The sequence below is a fragment of the Pyrus communis genome, chromosome 5, assembly GCF_041283825.1.
Source record: "Pyrus communis isolate YQ-2024b chromosome 5, ASM4128382v1, whole genome shotgun sequence".
In the NCBI taxonomy this organism is placed as follows: Eukaryota; Viridiplantae; Streptophyta; class Magnoliopsida; order Rosales; family Rosaceae; genus Pyrus; species Pyrus communis.
This window is the reverse complement of record NC_142569.1, coordinates 2,984,062-3,004,948: the sequence shown is the minus strand read 5'-3', so window position 1 is coordinate 3,004,948 and position 20,887 is coordinate 2,984,062. Positions and strand designations below refer to the sequence as shown.

Here is a 20,887-nt window from a genome sequence, read left to right as displayed (position 1 = left end):
GTTGTTGTAATAATCGATGATATGATGTGAATTTTCAAAATTTATGCTAATCATGGACAGCAGGCAACATCCAGTGGGGCTGAGCTGGTTGCTGCAAGCAAGACCCATGCTTGTCTGAGATGGCCTTTTCCATTCCACTAATAAAAAATGCTACGAAAGTCGCTTATGCAGGCGTGTCCTGTTTAATAAAGGTAACGTTAAAGAGATTAAATTTATAAATAAAATTTATAAATTAAATGATGTATCAACAATAAAAATAAGTACGTTTATCAATGCTTAAGTCATAATTCAATAATTAACTTTTATATCAATTAGTTTACAAAATTTAGTCTTACTATAGCATTACTCCTAAACTATTAACGAAAATGTTAGTTCATAACTAATAGCTATCCACCTAAAGTAACTAAAACAAGAGTTTGCATATGAGCGGGGTTAAACTCTTACTACACATGTAATGGCGGCATAAGTAAAATTCTAATAAAAGTAAAGTAATGGTTAGAGGGAAAGAAGATACATCGATATTTTTGCAAAAAAATCTCGTCATCATATGAGTTACTGTCACTAAATTAAAGAGGAACAAAAAATAAATATGAATATCAATGTGTATTAATAATTGACAGTCTCAACCACCGTGACTGTTGTTAGCATAATTCATGTCAATAAACAGTGATGATAAAATCCAAAATTTGACGCATAAAAGAAATGTAGCGAGAAAATTGTGTCGGTCTGTAATATTAGTCTTATATATGGTTTGCTTTAAATAAATAACATAGAAGGACTGTGGTGGTGGATTTTGGGTTCCACACGCTTAAATGCCTGGACCAGAAGTCATAAGTACAATTCCATTTCGGCATCAAATTGCTGGCCTTGCCCCTGCATAACCGTCTTTGTAGATGACTTAGGAAATGATTAGTGAGTTATAAATTCTGAAAAATGATTACTTGAGAGTGGATGTGTACGAGAAATGTTAAGGATACTTCGTCAAAAGTGAAATTTACTATAGACTTTCTGTCATTTCATAATTTAACGTTAATTTCCGTATCAATTAGTGACAGAGTTAGCGTGGGATCTTTGGTTAAACTTGACCCCAACAACATCAAAACTTCATGTATATCTGTTTGTATATTGTATTTGACTCTATAAACAACTACGGTAAACTAAATAAAAACCTCATCCTCTTACTCCTTCTATTCTCTTCTATCATGCTTATCTTCCTTTTCTCTTTTCTTGTGTGCTACTTTATTTTGCGCACCATGTGCTCACTGAAATACCTTTTGACAAGCCTTGACAATATTTAACATTATTCCACAGTATCCTACATCCATCAACAACAAACTCTACAAACAATATAATAGTTGCAGACATATGATGGCAGGTATTGGCATTTTTTTGTTGTTGATATTATGACCTAATTATTTGAAAATTATAACTCTGATATTCGTGCTAACATTATAAAATATTATGATAAAAATATAAAATGACAAAATCCATAAATACTTTCACTTTTGAAAGAATCGTCTTAACACTTTTCTAAACAAATAAAGATAAAATAGGAGTGTGAGAAAATGACAACCTCACGACGTGCACCAATCAATTGTTTAATTGTCAATTAATATCATCCCATGATCCCATCCGACTGCAACAACAATGGTTATCACTTCAGGGCTTTGTTACTTTCTGTATCCATTTCCAGCGTAGCCACTGCATATAATATTCAACACCTTGACAATAATACAAGTTGGGCCACATGTGCATTATGATAACTTATTAATAATACCATTATATATTCTGTGAGAATAGTAAACTTACAGGTTCCTCTAACTAAATGAAAATCAAATGCCGCTAGACGAGCTGATCATTATATATATATATTTATATATATTGCATAGGTTGTCTTACCATTGCCCCCAAGAGCTTCAAAATTCCCCAAAGAATTTAACGTTCCAATGTCCAAATACATGTGCCAGACCTTGAAGGCCGAAGACCTTCCGTTGAATTTATTTGATTTAATTCTGACGTTTAATAACTTAACTCCTTTCTATTGGGTGTTTTGGTATCGTCAATGACATTACAAATTGTCATCAACATTTGCAATTCCAAAATCCTATCTAGTCTGCCCGCCACCTTCATAAGCCAACTTTGAGCCTTATCTTGTTTTTTTCCTCTAGTCAATTAGAGAGCCTGTGGAGAATCAAGGTTTTGCGTTCGATTTTCCACTCTTCCAAAATGTTACTTGTACTGACATGATAAAATACTTGTTATTTAGAAATTAGTACGACGTAGGTTGATGGACTCATTTGGACACATTTTATGTAGAATAGTCGAATAGATTCGTTACGAGAGGCATGAATGAAATGAACTTTTACAATTCTCGCTTTTAGAATTTCTCTTTAGCCTTGTTCTTCTTCTTATTATGATCCTAACAGGATAGTGCATGCACAACAAGAAATATTATCTACACTAAGGGAGTGGGGAAGTGGGCTAAGTCTCACAATGGATTAACACTAATGTGGTTCAAATTCACCTTTGAGGAGAATCGAATCTAAGACCTCTCACTTATAAGTGAAAAAAAATACTCCCAGGCCAGGCAAACATACGAAAGTTGGAAGTAAAGACCTGTATAGGATCAGAATAAGCTCGGCCACTCTTAGGTACTGTTTGGTACGTGGGACGGGACGGGACGGAACAGAGTGGGACAAGGCGTTCCGTCCCACGTTTGGTGCACCTAAAACGGGTGGAACGAGCTGTTCCACGGAACGAGTTTTGGGTGAATTTTAGTTCCACCTCACCCCCCCTGGAACGACTCGTTCCACATCCGTGAAACGCAAAATTATAACCTCTCCGTCTCCTTCTTCTTCCTCCTTGTTTCCATCCGAGGGCATCTTTGCCCCCGCTCCGTTCCGTTCTGTCCTGTCCCCTCCCGTCCCGTCCCATTCCGTTCCATCCCGTCCCGTCTGCATACCAAACGATACCTAATAGGGACCTAAACCGTTCTCATCACCCGACCTTCCCACGCACAAAGCTCAGCCCAGCTGAATTAACTTGATGGTCTAAACCCTAAACTCATAAGCCCAGCCCAGCAATGCCGAGAGTTATTGGGCTTGCTTTTGGGCCGCCATTGCTAAAAACGAAAGTTAGTGGCGGTCCTGCGTTACACACTTCCCAGAAAAGAGGCAAGTACTGTGGCAGCTGAGCCTACTGCAAGGTCAGCTTTGTTTCCACGCTGTCGTTCCGATTTGGGATCCACCTTTGTGTACAAGTACAATAAAGCCCTTCACGTAATTCGATATCCACCACCACAACCAAACCCATAAGCGTAATTTGACTCCTGCCCCTTCTCCTTCTCGCTGCTCTGTAAAGCTCCCCAAAAACATCCGACCCCTTTCCCTCCCCAATTTTAAAACACTCTCTCTCTCGCCTCAGTGAACTGGACGAAGGAAGGCAGAATCACGAAACGACGTCGTAACAAGGAGCGACGGTAAAACATGAGGAGATTCTTCAGAGGCAAAGACGATTCTTCACCGCCGTCGCCGTCGCCGTCGCCGTCGTTCTCTCCCTCGCCTTCGCGATCGGTGACGGGTCCCCCGAGGCCGATACGGCTCGTCTACTGCGACGAGAATGGGAAGTTCCGGATGGATCAGGAGGCGGTCTCCATGCTGCAGCTCGTTAAGGAACCCATTGGTATCGTCGCGGTCTGCGGCCGTGCCCGCCAGGGCAAGAGCTTTATTCTGAACCAGGTTCGGTTTCTCGGCTTTTCTTCTCTCAATTTTTGTGGACATGTCTTAATTATCGTTTTACTTTTGTTTTCTCTCTGTGAATTGAATTCTAGGGTTTATGATTGGAAGGCATTGTAGAATTAGGGGAGTGAATTAAGTGTAGGAATTGTAGGGTCCACGTTAGCCCCAAGACGTTGGTCTCTAACGAGAAAAGCAAGTGCTTGAGCTTGAGTGAGGAGGGCCTCCGGTAAAAGTAATGGACCTTCTTACCTGTGGACCAGCTGGAGAGCTAACCCTTGCTTTATTGGTTTGGTGATTGCTACCAAGACGATTTCTTTACTTTAGGTCTCGGTTTTTGGCTGATTGGACATGCTTTGAAAGGCCAAAGTGTGGATCTTGGTGGACTTGGATAATGGTGGAATTACCTCACTGTCGTAGACTTGGATAATTGTAGGGTTGCTTTAGGTTTCTCTAGTTCTTGGACTTGTCTATGATTAACCTAAATCATGTTTTTGCAACAATGTTTGGGTATTATCGACTCTTAAGACAAGGACGTATGCATTTACGATGGAATACTGTTATGTTAGATGTGAAATTTTGATTATATGGTCAAACAAAATTGGGGTGTGATTCACAATAAGCGTAAGATATAGAGATGGGGCCTACTGTTTAAAGAACTTACCGTTTCTGATCAGCTCTTTCCCTCCATGAATTTATGACCACTAAGCTTGCTTTTGTTTTTCTTCCCAACTGGTTTAATGTTGCTGAAAGTAACATAATTGTTTTTGGACTTCTCTGTTGTAGCTTCTCGGAAGGAGTGGTGGATTTCAAGTAGCATCTACACATCGCCCATGTACGAAAGGGCTATGGTTGTGGAGTGCGCCCTTTAAGAGAACTGCATTAGATGGGACTGAATACAATCTATTACTGTTGGATACTGAAGGAATAGATGCTTTTGATCAGACGGTTAGCCTTCATTCTTTGCTTATAATATATTAGTTTCAGCTCATTATACAATTTTTTATAATGAGCATTATCAGTTGTACTGTAATACTTGTAACTTATCTTTATCTTACAGGAAACGTACAGCACACAGATATTTTCCTTAGCGGTTCTCCTATCTAGCATGTTTATTTACAACCAGGTTAGAAAACTATGCTGACACTTTTATACCTTCTTTCTGTATATGGTTTATGGTTTATTCTTAATTTCATTTTGATTTGTTTTAGATGGGTGGTATAGATGAAGGTTCACTTGATCGTATCTCTCTTGTCACTCAAATGACCAAGCATATACGTGTTAAAGCTTCTGGAGGAACCACAGTTTCTGAAATTGGGCAATTCTCCCCAATCTTTGTGTGGCTTCTAAGGGTAATTGGTTTTGAATTAACCTGTTTCTTTAATCTTTGTGCCATTGACTGCAACAGTTCATCTGCTGCTATTATTTTTATTTTTATTTCTTGCGGATGCAGTGTATTTAGTAGAATGTGTTATATGGTTTTCCATTTGTGGTAATACTTACTGCCTTGTTTCAGGACTTCTATCTGGATTTATCAGAGGAGAGTGGAAAGATAACACCCCGTGATTATCTGGAGCTTGCTTTGAAGCCTGTCGAAGACAGAAGAAGGGACGTAGTTGCTAAAAATGAGGTATTATCTGGCTCTTCTTAGTTCTTGACTTTATTATTTCAGGAAGTTCCCTTGCCCATTCATACATGGTTCCTTCAACAGGCATTTTGTGCTTTAGATATACCCTTGTTAGCTGTTTATAACTCTGTAGGCACGTTGAGCACTACCATTTCCAAATTATGTTATTAATATATGCTGGCTTGGAGGTGCTTATTGTACTGTATGAATGACCAATACAGATACGAGCCTCCATTCGAGCTCTATTTCCAGACAGAGAATGCTTCACCCTTGTGCGGCCTTTGAACAACGAACATGATCTTCAAAGACTTGACGAAATTCAGGTCAGTAACTAACTGCTGTCTTTGTTCTCTCTCTCTCTTGTTGGTCATGAGCTCAACCCTGTTACTTTCTTTCTTTTTCTATTAGTTGTTTTGAAGCCTAAGGTTTTCTAATGCAGTTGGACAAATTAAGGCCTGAATTCAGAGCTGGGCTAGATGCATTGACAAAGTTTGTTTTTGAAAGAACAAGGCCCAAGCAAGTTGGGGCAACAATGATGACAGGTCCAGTTCTAGTTGGTATCACACAGTCTTATCTTGATGCTCTTAATAAAGGGGCGGTGCCTACCATATCCTCTTCATGGCAGGTTTGTGTTTGTCCTGAACTCCCTTTGTGATTGGTATTAAATTAGAGGGTTGATAAGAAACTTTACCCTGATAAGTATTTAGTCTGTTAATCTTAATCTTACTCTGCAGAGTGTCGAAGAAGATGGTTGCCGAAGAGCATATGATTCTGCTCTTGAGGTGTATAAGTCTGCTTTTCAGCATCCAAAAGATCCTGAAGAAGTAAGTTGTGCATTATGCCTTAATTGTTGTTGAATATACTGTTTACTAATCCCAAGTGTTGGTAGGCTGCATTCAGGGAAGCACATGAAAAGGCAGTTCAGAAATCATTGGCTGCGTTCAATGATGGTGCTGTAGGAGTTGGTCCACCGAGGAAGAAGTACGAGGCAGAGCTCCACAAAAAGTTGAAAAAGGAGTTTGAGGTACAGTGCAATACAAAGCAAATTTATAATTAATAGGTTGTCAACACACAGATGCATGCAAGGCAGAGCTGCATGTACATCCACACTATCCATAGTACAATTAATGGGCTTTGGCACAATTGTTCTTGCCCCGACAATAAATAGTTTGGTGACAAGAGCTCACTTATCATGCATATGTGCGCTCTTGTTATCTCATCTCTTGTATACTGGTCTTATTTGTTTAAATTGGCTACTCACAGGATTGTAAAAAGAATGCATATATGGAGGCAGAGTTGCACTGTTCAAATGCCATACAAAGCATGGAAAGGAAGCTGAGAACAGCATGCCATGCTAGTGATGCTAATATTGATAATGTTCTTAAGGTAAGGAACAGTGGATTGCTTCTGTGGTCTTTAACATTTTCGCTCATGTTTTTTTTTTTTTTTTTTTATATTTGGATTTTCTTTTTCCAGGTTCTTGATGGTCTTCTATCCGACTATGAAGCAGCAAGTCATGGTCCAGCAAAATGGCAGAAACTGACCATGTTCCTACAAAAGAGGTTTGCCAATTGGCTTTATTTCCTTATTTTTTTTATTAATGTATTAGTGCATATTAACGTCAATTGCACAAAATCCAAATTCACAGTTTTGAAGGTCCAATACTTGACCTTGTCAAGAGACTGATTGATCAAGCTGGAGCAGAGAAGAGTACCCTCATGTTGAGATGCCGCTCATTAGAAGATAAGTTGGGGTTACTTAACAAGCGGCTGGAGTCCAGTGAGAAGTCCAAGTCTGAATATCTTAAGCGTTATGAGGATGCGATCAATGACAAGAAAAAGCTAGCTGATGAATATATGGGCCGCATAAATAACTTGCAAAGTAATCACAGTTCATTGGGTGAGAGATGTTCTAGTTTGGTTAAAACATTGGATTCTGCAAAGCAGGAATCCGTAGAGTGGAAAAGAAAATATGAACATGTCCGATCAAGGCAGAAGGCTGAGGAAGATCAATGGAGTTCTGAAATTGCAATTCTCAAGTCCCGATGCAGTGCTGGTGAAGCAAGGCTGGCTGCTGCTCGGGAACAAGCTCAGTCTGCACAAGAGGAGGCTGAGGAGTGGAAACGCAAGTATGACATTGCTTTTAGAGAAGCAAAAGCTGCTCTGGAGAAGGCTGCAATTGTCCAAGAGCGTTCAAGTAAGGAAACTCAAAAGAGAGAAGATGCTTTGAGGGAAGAATTTGCTGATACTTTGGCTGATAAGGTGATTCTCTCTCTCTTTCACACACACGTACAGAAACACATACAAACACATGCATTCACATGCACACTCCAATTCTCTAGTTTCTTAACATATTTTGACTTGTTTTTCTTGTTTATAAATATCTAGGAGGAGGAAATAAAGGATAAGACAGCAAAGATTGAACATGCTGAGCAGTGCTTGACAACTCTAAGATTAGAATTGAAGGTGAGTTTGAATCTTCACACTTTGTAAGAATTGTTTTTTGAGTTTGAATCTTCACAATTCTAAGATTATAGTTCCATATCATTTGGAGATGATGTTTTGTGTGTGCGAGAATATACACTGTTGGGAGGTTAACAGTGGGGTTATTATGTTTTTCTAAAGCATTTGACTATTATCATTGAAATTTGGATCAAGAAGAATCCTTATTTTGCATGTTTTCTTCTCATGCGGTGTCTGTTTCAACACATGTATTTATCAATGGTGTGATTGTTAACAAATGCACATCATTTGCAGGCTGCCCAATCGAAAGTAGATAGTTATGATGCTGAAATATCATCCATGAAGCTTGAAATCAAGGAGTACATTAAAAAATTAGAAGCTGCAAATGCAAAGGCCCACTCATTTGAGAGAGAGAAAAAGATACTGGAGCAGGAGAAGCTATATCTGGAGCAGAAGTATGAATCTGAGATTAAAAGATTTGACGAAGTGCAAGAAAGGTGCAAAATTGCTGAAAAGGAAGCAACAAGAGCGACTGATATTGCTGATAGAGCACGGGCTCAAGCAGATACTGCTCAGAAGGAAAAGAGTGAGATGCAGAGATTGGCAATGGAAAGATTGGCCCAAATTGAGAGGGCTGAGAGGCTTATTGAAAGTTTGCAAAGGGAAAAAAGAGACTTGGATATTGAACTAGAGAGAATTCGTGTATCAGAGATGGAAGCTCATTCGAAAGTTACTCTACTGGAGGGAAGAGTTGAAGAACGAGAGAAAGAAATAGAATTGCTATTGAAATCAAATAATGAGCAGAGAACTAGTACTGTTCAGGTCCTTCAAGGCCTTCTGGAAAGTGAGCGTGCAGCACATGCAGATGCAAACAATAGGGCAGACCACCTGTCTCATCAGCTACAACTTGCACAATCACAGCTTGATTCACTCCAGCAAGAATTGACTTCTGTTCGGCTGAATGAAACAGCATTGGATAGCAAGCTAAAGACTGCTTCCCATGGGAAACGCTCAAGGGTAGACGACTATGAAGTGGGCATGGACTCTGTTCAAGACATGGAGATGAGTGATCGGATTTTAAGAGTGAATAAGAGGTCTAGAAGTACTACCAGTCCTTTAAAGCACACACAAACAGAAGATGGTGGTTCAGTATTCAAGGGAGATGATGATACCCATAGTCAGCAAACCAATTCGGAAGACTATAAAAGGTTCACCGTCACGAAAATTAAGCAAGAACTCACAAAACATAATTTTGGTGCCGAAGTGCTCGAGTTGAGAAGCAATGCTAGCAAAAAAGAATGGCTTGATCTGTACGAGAAATGCATCCTTCAGAAGTAGTGACCAGTTGAAATCTACAGGGCAGGTGACTAGTCCAGTATCTAGCAAAAGCTTCAAGTTCTCGATGGTTTGGTTTTCTGGTAAACCTCACCAGCGTTGTTGCAAATACTATGTTTTATTCTAGTGTAACAACAAAAGGTTGAAATATTTAGGCGCTTTAGGCTATTGAGATCAGCTACTCTTTAGGTGAGCTATCAGTAATTTGCCTATATCTGTGTATTTTTTGCATCCTTTTCGTCTCCAAGTTCTACACGCGCGAGCATGTTTCTTTGTTGCTCGCCGGTGTGATCTATCATGCGTCTCTGTGTGGCTGTTTTAATGACAAACTGAGTTTTTATTTGTACTATATAGACAGATTTTGAGCAAAGGAGTTGCTCAGTGGATATGTAGCAACAGAATTGGTTCGTACGATGGTGGCAGTCTAATATTTACGAGGAATTTGCACATAGTTTGCAAATGTTCAATTTAAATTATATTTTTCCAATAAATGAGCACTAGAAGCCTGTAAAACACGTTTTAGTGGCCCTTTATTGTCCGTTATCATTACTATAAAGTTGTATTGTATTCATGAAGAAGCAAGGGATTTGCGATTTAAATTGTTAGTAATATTTCTTTCTGCTTTCGAAATTTTGTGTTCGATTCTCCTCTTAAAGAAAAGGTTGGAAGAGGACCTTCGAGGTCACAGTTGATAGTTGCCATATTTTATGAACGTACATTCGTCTCTATTACAACTTGATGGCCTCACCAGCAATCGTGCTCGGCTACAAAATCACCGTCAATCGTTGTTTGGTGTAGCCATCGTCGACTCCTGCCGATGTGGAGAGCGGAGGCTGACCCTAAAGGTCTTTAGGGATGTAAGGATGGAAGAAGGGGAGACAGGGAAGAAGGAAGGAGATGAGGACAAGAGAGGGAGGGGATGGGTTTGGCACCGACCCCGTAGCCGAAGGCAGAAATCGGCAGCGCTGAAGCTTTTCTTACGTTTTTCCTTCAAAGGCTCTAGGGTTTTGTTCCTGTGTAAATTTACCAAGTAGGTATAAACTAGAAAAATAATTACTGCGGGCAAAGATAGAAGTATCCTGATCAAAATTACTAGACTTGGTCAAAATTTTTATTATCTAATCCTATTGGTGAACTCTGTTTCTATTAGAGAGATAATACACATGTGATATGAAAAATATAGTAAGTATAACATTACTTATCTCTTAATTTTCTTTGATTACAAGTGAAATGTTCACGATTGTTTTACTCTCATAATCAAGTAAAGCCTTTTTTTTTCTTTTTTCTTTTCGTTTCAATTATAGATTTGTTAGATTAGATGTTAGATTTGGGAGCCGACGAGGTTTGAGTCCATGTGTGATATAAGAGCAACACTCCTCTCCACCATTGTGGTAGAGGGTCACTTGCAATAAATCAAGTAAAGCTTTCAAATATGTCACAAAGCTTTCAAAGTATAATTTAATATTACAGTTCAGTGATATTGTTCTTTCATTTATAAGTAAGAAATATCTTATATTTGACTTCCGTGATAAATTCATTTTGTGACTTAACACAATCTTCGACCCCAAAATCTAACCAAAAGGGTCCTGTATAAAATTCAAACAAATCAACTTCGCGAAGACTTTCAAGTTTCCATGACGGATGACTGATCACTTGAGTAATAATATATATGGAAAAATTGTTAATTAATTAATTAATTCTTATTTGTTTGACAAATTTCCAAAAGTGCTTTCTCTCATAGGCTGCTTGAATTTGACAGGTCTATTATCATATAACTCACATTAGACGAAACGTATATCAGAGCTGTACTTTGAATCTACATGTATTATAAAAAAATATATATATGAACAAAAGTGTAGGAAAAAAATCATAAGCTAATGATCAAACGTTAATGTCCTATATATCAGACAAATTAATCAGATAGAAAAGTTTGTATAATCGTCTGTATATACATTTCTAAAAAAAACATCATCTTAACTCTCAATAATCAATTGCTCATTGTCATAAAATCATAGATCACAATGTCTGTATATATATATGTACACATAAATACATTAATATGAGTTAAAAATACCGAAAGTAATTGTAAAAATATATTCTCCTTTATTTCTTATTGTTTTTGGTCACCAAAAATCTTAATATTGTAATCATTAATTTATTTGATCATGGTAGTAGTATTCCACAGAAACCCTAGCTATGTGTGTGTGTGTGTGTGTGTGTATATATAGCTACCTCATCTGACAAAGAGAGCTCTTCCATCCATGTCCAATATTGTCAAATTACGCTATTTTCCTCTCGAGCTTCCCTTTGCTTGCATCTGAAGTTAATCGAATAAATGAAGACCCGTCACCTTGGACAACTAAATTTGGGATTAGCTGAGGTGGGCTTTCTCTATTATGCCCCCCTTGATTATGATTATGTTGATGATGATCATAATTCATGAAAGGACCTCCAGGATTGTAGTACTCCACAAGACCTGCCTTCTTTGCTAGAGGAAGAGGATTAGTGGTAGCAGCACTAATTAGACCATCATTCCCTTGCCCACTTCTTATATTCACACCTTTGTGATGATCGAACGTTGGAACATCTTTGATGCTTGATCCACATTGCCTAGGCTGTGTCTGGTAAAAGACCTTTGAGACCACCAGCTCCCCATCTTTCTCTTCCTCATTGTTGCCAAGGTGGTATTGGTGCATGACCCAATTGGTCTTTTCTGGTTTTCTTTGCCTCCCGTAGTTGGTGTAGAGGACTAGGATCTTTTTGAAACCCTTCACTGCTCCGCCAACAAGAACCGGCCTTGTCTTGCCGGTTTTGTGCCATCTTGTTTCGCTTCCATCTTCTTCGGTGTGAACCTTCCTTCGCTTTCTGGTCCCAGTCGTGTATGCCTTCGAGGGACGGTGGAAGAAGTGGCGGATTTGTCCGTCTTTGTTCACTCCTGCATGGACGTCAGATGTCCAAATAAAATGTGTTGTACTTTTATCACGTAAAAATAATTTCAATTACAAAAGAAAACTTGAGGGTAAGTTGAATTAGTTAGTTTTCTGAACTTTAATGTTTTATCATGTTAATCTTTAATTTTCATCATCTAATTGTGACACCATTTATATATATGCATGAGATTGCGTTTAGTATTAACATCCAAATATGTATTGCCAACTTGTGCCTTCACATGCATAAAACATGCTTGAAAAGAAAAAAGTATAAAACACAAACATACTAATTTGAATGATTTTATAGGAGAAGCAAGCGAACCCATGTGCTGGTTATATGTTTCAATGTGACATCTAAAAATAAAAATAGAGACGTGGTGAAGAATATTTAATTATGAAAGTCGAGATCTTATATTTAATTTTCATCCTTTCAATGTTGCTTGATAAAAATAGATAAATACATAAACACAAGTAAAAAAATTAAACAAATTGTAAAAAAACATGTCGAAAAACAAATCCCAAGTGTTAAAAATAAAATAAAATGTTAAGTATATCTGAGTATGTTTGTGGACTAAATCACGTCAATTTTGCAAGAGTAATGCTAGATAGACCATGTATTTTTTATATATTTTGTAAATCATATGACATGGTTGTTGATGATTAGATTATTACTTAAATGTTGATTAATATGCTTATTTCTTACTGGTGACACATCACATAATTTACAAATGTGGTCTAAATTAGCTGGTCTACCTAGCATTACTCGTTTTGCAATCCATTGAATGAGGATTAATAATAATACCCGCGCTTCTTAATTACCATCCCTCGATAGGGTTTTATTAGGAAAAAAAAAACAAAAGCAAAAATTTACCCAAAATAAATAATTATAATAACCTGGTAGCTTTTCAGGGTGAGTGTAGCAGATCCCATTCTCCCCTTCAAGCGTTGGTATGAATTCATCAATGAGAGGATGCAGCTTTCTGGTGTCAGACAAAACCTTTGCCTCTAAATGTTGAAGAATTTCTTGGTCAGTTGGATCGAACTTCACTCCTGCTGGTAGTCCAGGCAAATCATGAATTCCTGCCTATATTACATCACATAAACCGAAAAAATTAGAAATGAAAACTAATAACAAACAATTAGTTCATGTAAAATCAAATATTTAGTTCAAAAACTTAACAATAGGCCACTGGTTCGAAGTATACGTAAAAAATAAGTGAATTTCTGTTACCTGGTCAAATTCTATGTGATGTCCACAAGAGGGGCAAGTTATGTTCCGAAATTCATTTGGATTATTAGGGTTATTAGGAGGAGGGGGGCTGACAATCTGAATGGCCCTCTCATCGTCGGAGTCGTTGCACCATGTCATGATCTGATCTCTGCCGTTTTTTCTTTGAGGCTCATTCCAAACCCCAAATCTTCTTGTTATTTCCTCCACCTCTTCCAAATATACACACAACAGAAGCTCTCAAAATATTAAGTAAACCCCGAAAAAAACAAAAGAAAAGACCTAGAGCAAGCAAAGCAGACAAGCAACCAGCTAGCTTGTCACTTTTAAAGCACGTTTTCCATAACCATATCCACTTTTTTGCTCATCATCTTCTTCTTCAATATCGATGTTTGGGATGGAATATCTAGATAGGTATTTGATCTTTCTCCTCCCATTTGTTTTCTCCTCTTATGATATTATCTCTTCACACAGAACTGCCTCCATAAGATATAGAGAGAGAGAGAGAGAGAGAGAGAGAGAGAGAGAGTAGAACGGGGAGAAGAATGAATTTTCTAGAGAGAGAGAGAGAGTAGAACAAAGGGTAGCAAGCTGAGCTAAGCTATAAAATAAAGAACGGGGAGAAGAATGAATTTTCTAGAAACAGAAAAGGTTGCTTGGACGTCAAGTTTGGTTATGCTTGTGTACATACGTGTGTACAATAGAATCCGTGTAGTCTTTATAGTTAATTGGTTCCTCCTTTTCTTTTTTTCTCAGGGGTATCACTTCTGTCCTAAAAGGAGGGTTTAAACCATAATTAAAAAAAAAAAAAGAGAAGTTATTTATGGTATGGAGTTAATTATAAATAACACATACCTAACGAGTAAAAAAAATAAAAAAAAGATTTTATAAAATAAAAGAAAAGGGTGGCTAGAGTGGAGAGGGGGCAACCTGATTCTTTTGGGGACGTTTTACCTCTTTAGAGAGAGAAAGAGGGGAAGAGAGAGAAGGGCTTTGGTATTTAGGGTTGGAGTTGGGACTTTAGCTGCAGTGTCAACCTAGAGTGTCCTTAAAGATATATGTACATTTTCATGGACACCTACATACGAACCAACCCAAAACTAACTACTTACACATATATAAATTAACATTTTTGGGATCAAAATATTTATACAGTACCAACTTCTCTGCTGCATATATTCCCCATTTCTCCCTTTCTTCGCGTAGACTTCTAATTGCAAGCAAGGAATCACTGTCTCCCTCTCCCTCTCTCTAAAAAAAGACACATTTGCAGATGGGGGGTGGTTGCTGCTTTCGATAAAATGTTCTCTGTCTTTGCAATAATCACTAATTAATCAACACGGCCACATGTTTCAGTGCAATGGTAATGCTTGTCATGCAATAATCAGTCTTTGTTAATTATTTTATTATTAATTATGGATCGTTTTCGACGTATTTTCCAACAAATTAATATTGTGATTAATTCAGAAAGCCGATTAAATACGGCATGCAATACATGTCACTTTGGCTTAGGCAGCACGACTACGAGTCTACGATGTTCACCCTCATATTATTTGAGCAACAATCCACTGCAACCGCCTCCATCCGCAATAGTTACAATCCACCCCCTTCCAACCATCATATGCCACATGCAGCCTATGCCAGATGGCCTTGTTTCATTGGGTAATAAGATGGCATATTCGATTGCAGAAAAGGACGTGGCTGCAGGGAAGAACTGCCCATTCGTATATATTTCTTGTACCAGCCGACATATACATATATGTGACCTTCTCAAGGAAGACACGCAACAGGAAGCTTAAGCATGAAGCTTTGGCCTTTTAGGATTGTGTTTTTGTTATAATTTAAACGTATGGATTAGGGTTTTGGGAACTTTGTCAAGTTGTTGCCCTATTTAGATATCAGATAGATACATATATAAAACGGTCTCGTGTTCTTCTACTTGTCCGTCGTTTTGTTTTTGTTCAGACCCTGATCAGCTTGAATTAAAAATATTTAATTAGTTCTAAGTTAACAGATTAAGCTCTAGTTTAATTCAAAGTCATTGTCAATTGATGAATTTATATGAACTAAAGTGCAGTTAAACCGATGCGTGACCGATTAAGTTTCATAATTAGAATGATTTCAAGGGAATCAAAGACTTTTTTGCATCACTTTGGGTTACTTTTGGGAAAAAATAGCAGCAATTTGGTTCTAATTTCAATGGTGAAGACTTTGGATGAGATGAGAATTTCTCGAATAGGAGACTTGGCTTGGACCAAGCCAAATAGATACTTCAGGTTTTTTGTTTTGATTTATTTTTCTTCTTTCTTGGGGTCAAGTACTAATAAGATAGGAAAGAGAGTGATATTGAAGAGAATTTGTCTGTGTAATTTCATGAGCAATGCTAACGAGACTCTCTCGAAAGTAGGTATGCCACCTCATGATGACTTTGGCACAATGTTTAATAATGTTAGCATAATAATTGACGTTAAACTATGAGGTGGTAGATAGTTTATGGAGAATCCCCTTAGCATTCCTCGTAATTTCATACAAGCAATATTAGCTAGAAGGGGGTGAATCGAAAACATGACCTTAATTGAAAGAATAAATGCTCTTATAAACTTCTTAGAAGAAGAATAAAACTTATTTAGCATAAAAGTATTTACTTGTCCTTCTGTAGAAACTATATAATGAGTGGGGAATTGTACACATGAACTCAAGAACATGAATAAATACTTTTAATCATGTCAGCTACGTACAAGTCTCTTGCAAAAAAAAACTTGTGTTGTTTGGCTTCATAGTTACTACTTGTGCTTTTTCAAAAATTCGATACAGCTGTCTAACTATAACATCTTCCACACATGGTGAGACCAACGTAATGTCAAGTGCAATCAAAGTTTATATGAAAAAAAGGTAATCCGGCATTCTTTCTCAAAATTCTCCTTCAATAAAGACCATAAAATTACTGCTTATCACAAGTTCCGTAAAAAAGAAGACTATAGTAAATATTAATCGTGAGAAACATCCTTATAAGATCACTTTCATCCAACAAATGCATCTTTTCTTTTTCCCCTGGTTTATTTGTCCTTGTCAAAATTTAATAATCTTCCTACAATTCATCCGCTCAGCCCATCCTACAGATCTGGGCCATGATCAGAGGAATTGTGTTTACTTGTACTACAACTCATATGTTCAGCCCATTCCTAGTGTTGGTACAGGTTTTTATTTTTCATTTTTGCCTGTGTTCTGCAATAAGGGGCAGTTGAATTGTTGGTGGAATATTCAACCCACCATCCTTGTTGGTAGTTCTAGATTCCTATCAGGATGTTGACATTCTTTGTGTAAACAGACTGTAAACATGAAAATCCAAAATTTCAATGTCTACACATATATTTCGATATTGCTTTTTACATTCAGCACATTGTAATTTATTTAGGGGTGTAGAGATATCACATCCATTTATTTATTTATAGTTTTTACTTAATTTGAACTAAAAATGAATACGAGTGCACGAAGATTAAAAAAAAAAAGTGTAGAAGTCAACTCCCATGTAAACAAAATCAACCCATATAATAGAGTTTTTTTTTTTCTTTTAATATAAGCGTTTAATCGGGTAAAATTCGAATTCAAATATTTCTAACCACTTAAATTACAAACTCGGCGAATTACCGATGTCTTGCCATTTTTCATCCCTTAAATAGCGCCAAAATCCAGGAGTATAATTATAACAACAACCTATGTTATAAATTAGACAATGTTTATGCCCATCATGACAGATTGGAACACTCAACCACCATCCAATGAACGTATACACACAATGTGAATCCCCACTAGATTTTATTAGATAAATATGCAACCAATTGACAATAAATCAGGTTTTTAAATTATTTACAGGAGATTTTTAGTCAAATGATTGAGCAATAACAAGCAAACAAAGGACTCAAAAGATCGAAAGAGAAATTGATTGAAAGAAACAAAACAAAAAACGGGGTCCCTTTGGGCACCAAAAGATCTCAATCAACATGAAAGCAAGATCAAATTCACTTTCCAGAAGACAAAGCCACCGCCCACATTTTATTTCAACATTCCTCTCAACCCCCTTCAAATCAACACTGTTTAATTATAGATTACAGTTGGATACATATAAAAAAAATTACAATTACAAAAAAAGTTATCTTACATACACATCTGATTCTAATTTGCATTTAAGAAATAACGAGTCAAGTATTTTTCTTGAAATATATTGTAATGTACTTGCACGTGTAAAAACTCACTGTCACAATCTAATTATATGAATTTTTACATTTATAGACTACGAAAAGTATAGATAAGAAGTCAAAAGAGAAAAACCCTAAATTTTCAAATCCTTGCTGGAACCCAATTCTCATCATATGCAAATAACAGCAACTTAATTTGAACGAAAAGTCATGGCATTCCACTTTGACTTTAAGGAACAAAAACAAATAATTTTCAAGTCATACTTTCAATCCATCTCCAAATTGCTCAAAATGGTTGCCACTTGACCAATTGAAGGCCTGCTTTTTCTGGAATTGCCAACACAAGCAGAAGCAACTTTGGCCAATCTAACAAGAGGCATGATATCAGAAGGAATCACAAGTCTTGGGTCCAAAAACTCACTAAACCTCTTTTCCTTGATCAATGGCAGTGACCAATTCACAAGCCTCCCATCTTCACACAACCTCCCACTCAAAATCTCCAACAAAACCACACCAAATCCGTACACGTCGTTCTCCTTGCAAGCGCCGCCGCCTCCTCCTCCTCCGCCCCCACCGCCCCAATACTCGTCGTCCACGTATCCCAATAGGCCTCTCTTCTCTTGGGGAGCCAAAAATGAGAGCCCATAATCGCAAACCCTAGCACAAAAGTTAACATCTATCAAAATATTTGTAGCCTTGACACACCCATGTATTATGTTTGGCGCGACGACTTCATGCAAATACTCAAGCCCTTTGGCTGCTCCAGCTGCAATCTTCAACCTGTGGTTCCAGTCCAATAACGACGCGCCATCTGGATTTTGATGCAAATAGTAGTCTAAGCACACCATGCCTACAAACTCCATCACTATAATCCTCTCACCTGGGCCTTCTGAGTACCCAATAATTGGAACTATGTTGGGGTGCTGAGCTAGAGATATTGACCTAAGTATTCTACAAAACCCAAACCCTGCATTGCTCAAAACATGCCTAGAGTGTATTCTTTTCACTGCTACTATCTCCCCCTTTTCGAATATGGCGGCGTAGACGGTTCCCAACCGGCCTTCGCCTACAATTCTACGGGGGTTGAAACCGTCTGTGGCAACGTCTATGTCGGTTAAGGGATACACTTGAGCGGTAGGCTTGGTTTGTGGTGGTGTTTCTTGGGTTTGGACTGGTTTTTTCTTGCAGAGGAGGATAAGAGTAAGGACGATACCAAGAACAACAGTCGATGTGCAAAGTATGGATATGATAAAAAGATAGGCAACATCCTTACTGTGCTTCATCATGTTTTTATCTAGTCTGATCAGATTGATCGGAAAACAAGGGAAGAGGAAGATGGATATATATATATATATATGTGTGTGTGTGTGTCTCTGTGTGTGTGTATATAATATGGGTTTGAAATATGATGAGCTTACAAAACAAAACAGAATTAGACTAGATGAAGGTTTGAAAATTAGTAAGAAAAGGGGGCATCTTGTTTTGAAAATTTGGGTGGATTGGTAAGAAACTTGGAAGTACGGGTCATAGTTTAGTTATATATTGGTTCAGAGTTGGCCTCCTCATCATTATGTAAAGAAGTAGGATCTTCTTCCCTCTTATTCTTATAACATTCCCTTCATTCCTCTCATACATTATATTTTATTTTATTATCTTTATGAAAAAATCAATATAAGACGAATCCTCCTACTTTTAGAAAACATCTTTAATCTGCAAGTCCATGTCAGAGAAAACTTTTGGAAAACGCAAGAATAATTTTATGTGACATTTAATCTTATAAAATTTTTGTGCCTTGAATTTTGATCATGCTTAGGTACCGTATGATTTGGGTTCCTTAGAGAAAGCAGTAAGGAATAATATATTAGGATTAAAAAGTGGTTTCAAGAAACTTATTAACTATATCACTCAATAATACGGTCTGATACCATTCATCTTTATTTGTAAATGAGAGATTTTAAGTTCGAATTTTGTGGATGGCGAATTCAATACCAAATTAGGTTGCCCATTGTGTAGCTCTGCCAAACTCCCCCTCCTCTTAATGTAAAATATATCGTTGCACTAAAAAAATAAAAAAACTTATTAACTCTAAAATATTCAAGGTTAATTGTGAAAAACTTAATATGTTGCGTAAGTAATACGAAACGTTTTATGAATAGTGTGGAAATACGCAAAATCAGTTAAAAGTATGTAACGTTCACTAATTGGATCATCAACTCACCCACCTTTTGTTCATGTGTTTGTTCTTATGTTGTTTGGCATAAATCAACAAGACAAAAGTTAAAGGTTGCAGCACACAATTAACTTAATTGACAACTACAACATCTTCATTAATTACTGACTTAACATCTTAATTAATTACTGACTCACAATTAACTTAATTGACAACTACAACATCTTAATTAATTACTGATTCATAATTAACTTAATTGACAACATCTTAATTGACGTTAAGATTATTTTTTTCTGGACAGTTAACTCATCCACAAGAAGCCACATATACCCGAATCATAATGTCGAACTCTCTATAAGTATATATCGTCTTCACATATGAGCCGAACGTGACCATAATTTGATGACACTAGATGGGCTTCTTGAAGCCCATGTTTTGTTGTTGGGTTTCGTTTAACAATTTTCAGACCCTCTTGTGAAATAACCATTGAGGCCCAGTGGTGGGGAATCAGGATAAAACCTTATTCAAAATTATTCAAAACTTGATTAAGTTGGTGCTTAGCTGTTGGAATGTGTTAATATTTGACTAACATATATTAATAAAAAATGTATTAGCTCATCAACTCATTAATCATTCACTTACCACATATAAAATCCAAGTTTATTTCCCTTCATAGGCATTTAAACGAAAAGAAATACTTGGCCAATTTAGTTGGTCAAGACAGTTCTTACCACATGAACAACTACGTATGACGTAATCGGTAACACAAAAGTTTGTCTCACGCTGAAATCAAGTATGACATAGATGAACAACTTTTTTATCTCGTGCTCAAACGATCAGATACCATTGTCGTTTTTCATTCGTAACTTCTCTCATTCAAAATATAGGAAACTGTAGCTTATCTTAAGTTTAATTCAATTAGAGCAATAGCCTCTTAATTAAAAATTCGATCATTAATCTCTTATCTTATTATCAAAATATACAACTATAATCATTTTCATCTACTTCGTTAGAACTTCCCCCAAAACGAGAGGTCATTACTGTATTAACTGAGCCGACCTAAACCTGCAGTCACAGCGTTGAATCCGTTGGAGAGGATGAAGTGTATGGTCCAAAAGTGGAGCGCAGATTTGGAATTTCTTCACAAGATGGAACAACTCTGAATTTACTTTACTACTATCAAATTTGAACAGTGGGGCCCAACC

At 37.2% G+C, this 20,887-nt stretch overlaps 3 protein-coding genes across 3 annotated transcripts; 1 reads left to right on the top strand and 2 right to left on the bottom strand.

Annotated features, from left to right (window-relative positions):
* Positions 1-3,288: 3,288 nt before the first annotated feature.
* LOC137725861 (uncharacterized) lies at positions 3,289-9,569 on the top strand. Its single transcript, XM_068464684.2, has 14 exons — positions 3,289-3,737; positions 4,521-4,682; positions 4,795-4,860; positions 4,946-5,086; positions 5,251-5,364; positions 5,583-5,684; positions 5,801-5,986; positions 6,096-6,185; positions 6,251-6,385; positions 6,625-6,747; positions 6,838-6,923; positions 7,010-7,622; positions 7,749-7,826; positions 8,118-9,569. Exons 1-14 carry the CDS (start codon positions 3,486-3,488, stop codon positions 9,159-9,161), a joined length of 3,192 nt encoding a protein of 1,063 aa, XP_068320785.2. The 5' UTR covers positions 3,289-3,485; the 3' UTR covers positions 9,162-9,569.
* Positions 9,570-11,238: 1,669 nt separating this feature from the next.
* Positions 11,239-14,076, bottom strand: LOC137726819 (NAC domain-containing protein 73-like). Its single transcript, XM_068465778.2, has 3 exons — positions 13,320-14,076; positions 12,983-13,172; positions 11,239-12,093 (listed from the first exon to the last, which is right to left on the bottom strand). Exons 1-3 carry the CDS (start codon positions 13,455-13,457, stop codon positions 11,438-11,440), a joined length of 984 nt encoding a protein of 327 aa, XP_068321879.2. The 5' UTR covers positions 13,458-14,076; the 3' UTR covers positions 11,239-11,437.
* Positions 14,077-17,334: 3,258 nt separating this feature from the next.
* On the bottom strand, positions 17,335-19,088 carry LOC137727116 (serine/threonine-protein kinase-like protein CCR1). Its single transcript, XM_068466050.2, has one exon. The coding sequence runs from the start codon at positions 18,796-18,798 to the stop codon at positions 17,779-17,781; it is 1,020 nt and encodes a 339-aa protein (XP_068322151.2). The 5' UTR covers positions 18,799-19,088; the 3' UTR covers positions 17,335-17,778.
* Positions 19,089-20,887: the final 1,799 nt, after the last annotated feature.